Raw genomic sequence first — 6071 nt, 5'->3', positions numbered from 1 at the left:
AAAAGATGACTTTGTGTTTCTTCCTCCTTGCCACATAACGAGCAATCTTTAATAGCATTTTGAATGAATTTACTCAATCTTACCTTAGTATGCAATTTTCCTTGAATAAGCAACCATGCAAAATTTTTTACCTTAGGGGGAATGATTAACCTCCACAACCTCTTAAGGAGCCTTTGTCTATTCACTTCATGGTTTTGACTACTCTGAATCCAAGTAGCTGATTTAATTGAGAAATCACCAGTTGATGAATGATCCCAAATGAAGTAAACTTCCTTATTATGCAAGGGAATAGTTACCAAATAGATTTTTTTTTCACAACATCTAAATCTAATACTTGAGAAAGTTGGACTTTGTCCCAGTTCCCATTATCAATAAAGCACAAACTTTAGCTTCCCAATTAATATTCTGACGCAGATTAACTGGAATGATCTGTTACCGATCTCCGCCACAGCAAGGACCGACAATGACATTATCAAACGGAAGGGAAACCACTCACACAATAGTGAGAACGACTCTCAGGAAGAGAGAAGAACTCACACGGAAAGAGTTTTTTTGCCGCAATTCCTGTATGCCAATAATTTGGATCAACAAAAAGTAGACAATGTAAGTATGATGATTACTATATATGTATATTTTGATTGGAAGCATTCACTGTGACGAAGAAACCCTAAATTTTAATTTGGTTGTTATATTGGATGCCATATAGGAGGCTCTGAGACAACTTTCTCCCATGTTATTAAAACTGCATTCGTGTTGTGTTTTTCATGTTCGTGTTGTTTTCATGTCATACTTGATATTTTAATGGGTTGTGTCATGCAACACCTGTTAAAATGAACGAGTAATATGACCCAGTCCGAACTTGAACTGTTAATATTAACAGGTAATATAACCCGACCCATTATCCTTTAAAGAAAATTTATTTTAAACCAGTAAATAATCAAATAAAAAACATAATACTAAATTGGTATATACATACCACATTATCATATAAATATTACTTCAAAACATAAAAACACATTTGTCTTTCACGTATCACATAAATATTAATTAATGGATAAGTGTGAAAGATGTGTAAGATATTAAAAAAAAAAAATATATATATATATATATATATATATATAAACGCTCGTACTAACAAGGTTTACAACTTTCATAATGGGCTTAACTTCAAAATTCGCCACTATAATCACATAAACTATAGATTGAAATGTAATCGTTGATAATCATTTACATTTACGCTCAATTCTTCTCACCAATTTTTTTTTTTAAGGTTTTCTTTTTTGAAAACATGATCTTTTAGAGGATGCAGGAAGATGAACGATTCGGATCATTGATATTACATTCAAAGTTTTACCATTAGCGAAATTATTGCTTAGAGTTTATAAAGTCTCCAAAAACTATATAACATCGACTCATATTCAGGTAACCGTAAATATTGGAACGTAATATCAACAATCCGAACCGTTCATTTTTCTGTATCCGTTAAAAGATCATGTTTTTAAAAAAGAAAATATGAAAAAAAAAAATTTAGTGAAAGAGTAAAGCGTAAACAATAATCAACGATTAAATATAAATCAAAGGTTCATGGATTATGGTGTCAGATTTCGGAGTTGATCCCTTCACGAAAGTTGTAAAGCTTATCATTATAAGTGATTGTATATTTTTTTCACATTTTTCACACTTATAAAATAATTATTACAAATTTTATTAATTTTGAACTCAAATAAAAACACTATTCATGAGGGTTTGGAGGGTTTTAAAATTCTAAAAGACAATGTATCCATCATCTACGCGTGGAGGATGCAATCACGAGCGTTTATATATTCTTTCACATTTTTCACACTTGTACATTAATTATTACGAAATTTTATTTATTTTGAACTCCCCTAAAAATATTATTCATGAGGCTTTGTACGTTTTTAAAAATTCAAACAATGATGTACCCATCTCAAAGCGTAGAGGATGTGATCACAAGTATTTGCATATTCTTTTTTCACATTTTTTGCACTTGTAAATTAATTATTATACTTTTTAATATGTTTGGTGTTTTTAAATTACTTTGATATTTAATTTTTTAATGTGTTTTATAATGTTTTAATCTCACTTTTAAGAGGATGAAACATTTATGAGTATGATTGTATAAGAGAGAGTAAAAACTTTGCTACGTCGTTGACTCTGAAATTGAAAGTCTGTCATTTTGCTTATACTAATATTATACTAGTTGATTTGAATTTAGGATACCATGTCAAGTAAAATTTATCGTAGTAATGATAAGAAACTCTCATAATAAAAATAAATAAATAAAACTTTTTTTTTTAACTTACGTAGAATAGTAATACAATAATACATATTTAATATACAATATATACTATATTTTATAGTAAGTTTGTTTAGTAGCTTAACTTTCAAATCATCAAAATATTTTTTTCTTAACAGGTCGAAATGGGTTAACCACCAGTTACCTGTGTGTAAACCCGTTATTAATGGGTAACTTAGTAATTATCCGAAACTTATTATTTTCGTGTCGTTTACAAAATTGTCAGGCCTAATTAGAACCATTATTGTTTTGGTTTATTGGTATTCTGACCTACATCACATGTTCGAATGAGTTGAAGATTAAGTTGAAATGTGCGAATCGGGTAGTAAAGTGAAGACTGGCTTTTGTCGAGATTTTATTTTATACACATAATGTAGTTAACACATTGCTAAAAGCCTCTATTTATGTAAACACATAATGCAACCCAACAATTTTATTTTTATTTTATTGAATAAATAATACCACTTAGTAATTATTATTATTTTTTTGGTTAAACGATATATTTTCTTTTATTTAGTCACCGACAGGGTTTAAACTCATGCCTTCATGCAAGGGCTCAACTTATTTTCACCACTGTGGTAAAGAGCTACTTGCAATACCACTTAGTTTCTTATACAAACGATTTATAACGATAAAATGTGCTTGGCCAAGCCATCCAAAGATTGGTACGAAGAGCCACCTTCTTTGAGGCAACGATTTGCCTTTTCCATCAACTTTAAGGATCTCTCTTTGATCTCTTCCCCTTCTTTCTCAACCATCAGTCTTCTAATTGTTCTTTCAACCTCACCTCTCTCAATCCCATGCTCCAATTGCAGCCCTACCTTCCAAACATCACTCACATTTCTTGCAATCAGCATTTGCTCAATGTAACCTGGTGTACAAATCATAGGGACCCCTTCACAAATGCTCTCCATTGTAGAATTCCAACCATTGTGAGTCCAAAAGGCTCCGACTGCTAGGTGGGCCAACACTTCTTTTTGTGGAGCCCATTTTACAATGTAAGCCCTCCCGTTCAATGCTTCCAAAAACCCGTTAGGTAACGCTTCAAGCCAATCAAGCCCGTTAACCAACCCGGGTCGAACAACCCACAAAAAAGGTTGATTGCTATTGGCCAGCCCCCAAGCTATCTCCAAAAATTGAGCTTCCTCTATCTGAATAATGCTCCCAAAGCTAACATAAACAACAGATTTGGGCGCTTGAGTGTTCAGCCATGAAATGCAACTCTGATCTTGTGCCAATAAACTACTTGAAGAGGATATTGTACGGCAACACTTGTGAAATGGACCTGTTGGGAAAATGGGAACATTGGGCAGGTGTTCTTGGCGGATTCTGGCCAGAGCATGTCCTTCAAGATCTTCAAATGTATTTAAGATGAGTCCATAAGAAGACTTTGGTTCATTTGACACTTGGATGGCCAGTTGATAATAATTCTCAGGATCGGAACCGGGCGCCTTTGGCAGGTCTTTAACTTTGATAGGTGATAGTTCTGTGATTACCTCTTCTAGTCGAGAATCTAATTATTGCCAATATAATAGAAAGCCAAATATAAGTTGTTCAAGTATTTGTATATTATCATCAGTTCAATCATGTTTATAACCAGTGAACTAGTAATACTATGTACCAATGGCGAGTAAAAAGACATTTTGTAATATTTGACAATTATTCTGATAAAAGCACTATCTGTGTCAAAAAAAAAAAAATTAGCAACTCTATTTTATGCAACTAATAATGGTAATGAGTTATTTTGTTGTAACCAACATAGAAAGAAAGAAGCATATATCTGATGTACCTTGTATTGGGAGGTAACCCTTTTCCTTGAGAAGCGGAAACACAGCCAAAACAGCAAAATTAGTGGCGCACGAGACATCTAACAAGATCCTCGGAAGCTTAAAACTCTCCGCAATGGGTCGAGTGAAGTGAAGAAGAGTGTCTGAGATCAAGCAAGCAACGGGGCCTTCCAACTTAACATCATCCGATAACAACCTGGCCAGGCATTCTCTGAAAGGCTCGATACATCTAACATTGAGAAGATAAAAAAAACCTTTGGGATCCCTCGAGGCGGCCTCGGTTTCGGAGAAGTCGACAGGGATTGAATGGTACGTGAAGTGTGGGTTTAGGGTAGAAGGGTTGAGGGAGTTGAAGCGTGTGTGAATAATGGTTATGGAGAAGCCTCTGGAGTGTAGAACGTTGGCCAGTTCTAGCATAGAATTTATGTGGCCTTGAAACGGCAGTGGGAAGAGGATCACTCTCCTGCCCTTGCTTTGCTCCATTTTTGAATCGAGAATGTTTCTTTTTGCTTTTTTTTTTCTTTTTGGTCAAAGAATGTTGTTTTTGCTTACCTTTGTGTGACTTGTGAGCTTATGAATTTCATGTATATATAGATTACTGGGTCAGTGGAAACTCTTGTTTTACCACAAGTTAAGCGTGTCACCTTTAGCAGAAACAAAAAAAAAGTTTCACAACTTTATGACTTTATAACAAGGAGTGCAATTTAGGTTATGTTGTCTCATTATGTCACATGTCTGATTATTTAATAATACTGATAATTACGTTAATATTTCATGGGTTCACGACTATTATTTATATCATTAATATTGTTGATATTTTGACTAACCATATGTCGGTTTATTTAAAAAAAATGATAGACATACATTAGTTTATCAAAAATATTACTACTACCACATTTTAAATATCATATTTGTATAATCCCGCTAAAACCTTCTACAACAGACCAGAAAAGTAAGTATGATACCAATAATATAGGAATTAATTTCTTACAATATGCCCAAAAATCTGAGTGCTATGAGGGTGATTCTATTTTTAAGTTCAATATATTAAACTCATGAGTGTCAAGCCTATAAAATAAATAACAAGAAAAAGAAAATAGGTAGCCAATCATAAAATAGAGAAAAACAAGAAGTGGTTGGGTCTCACGTTGTACATATAAAACCCATAAACTCACACCACTCTACAACTAATAATATGTGATAAAACTTTACAACTAATAATATGTGGTTAAATTCATGACAATACCATTAATGTGACGTGAGTGGTGAGTCATGATGGCCACGATATTTGTTCGACAACGTGAATAAATTGTCACTTACAGTTCTTGCATTCACCATTTGGTCAGTAAAACATAGCATGCAAATCATAGGGACCGGCTCATAAATGCTCTCCAATGGTCCAAAGTAGAATTTATTGATGGACGAGTATTCTGGCCAACTTATTAAGTGGACCACTTAGAGCAACTCCAACCCTATTGTTCGCTGACGTTATGCTGGTGTCAGTATGACGTTAGATAGGTCAGTTCCTACCTCAGTTTATTTTGGATCGACCTACAAACTGACTTAGACTTTGGACCGGCATATTTTTAAGAGTGGGGTGGAGTTTTTGGGTACCAGCCTATTTTGTAGGCTTTGGGCCAGCCTAAGTACTGATTTGATACTAATGTGCTTTTATAAAAAGTGGGTATAAAAAAAAAACTGAGCTTAAAAAAGTGTTTGGTAAACACTTAAAAACAACTTATTTTCACTTTGGGTGAAAAAAAAACTAAAAACGTGAAGCAGCAAAAATGATCTTATTTTCACAACATAGCATAAATAGTTTTTTTTTTTTTTTTAAGCAAAGTACTACCAAATCAGCCCTAAAAGATAGGGCTAGAGTTGCTATTAGAGAATATCACTTTGCCATGGTTGCCAGTACTCCTGTTTTTCTTTCATGCGTAACCAAACACACTCATTCTTTCTCGCGA

General features: G+C 33.6%; 1 protein-coding gene across 1 annotated transcript; it reads right to left on the bottom strand.

Moving 5' to 3' along the window:
• Positions 1–2735: 2735 nt before the first annotated feature.
• On the bottom strand, positions 2736–4744 carry LOC103406365 (UDP-glycosyltransferase 76B1-like). Its single transcript, XM_008345357.4, has 2 exons — positions 4107–4744; positions 2736–3830 (listed from the first exon to the last, which is right to left on the bottom strand). The coding sequence occupies exons 1-2, from the start codon at positions 4585–4587 to the stop codon at positions 2941–2943; spliced, it is 1371 nt and encodes a 456-aa protein (XP_008343579.2). The 5' UTR covers positions 4588–4744; the 3' UTR covers positions 2736–2940.
• Positions 4745–6071: the final 1327 nt, after the last annotated feature.

This window comes from Malus domestica, chromosome 01 (assembly GCF_042453785.1).
Source record: "Malus domestica chromosome 01, GDT2T_hap1".
Lineage (NCBI taxonomy): Eukaryota > Viridiplantae > Streptophyta > Magnoliopsida > Rosales > Rosaceae > Malus > Malus domestica.
This window is presented reverse-complemented; position numbering and strand designations above follow the sequence as displayed.

Excerpts from the sequence above, each read along its gene's own strand:
- LOC103406365 (XM_008345357.4), bottom strand. The coding sequence starts at position 4,587 with ATGGAGCAAAGCAAGGGCAGGAGAGTGATCCTCTTCCCACTGCCGTTT. Across the intron at positions 3,831-4,106 it reads GGGTTACCTCCCAATACAAG|ATTCTCGACTAGAAGAGGTA; the intron begins GTACATCAGATA and ends GGCAATAATTAG.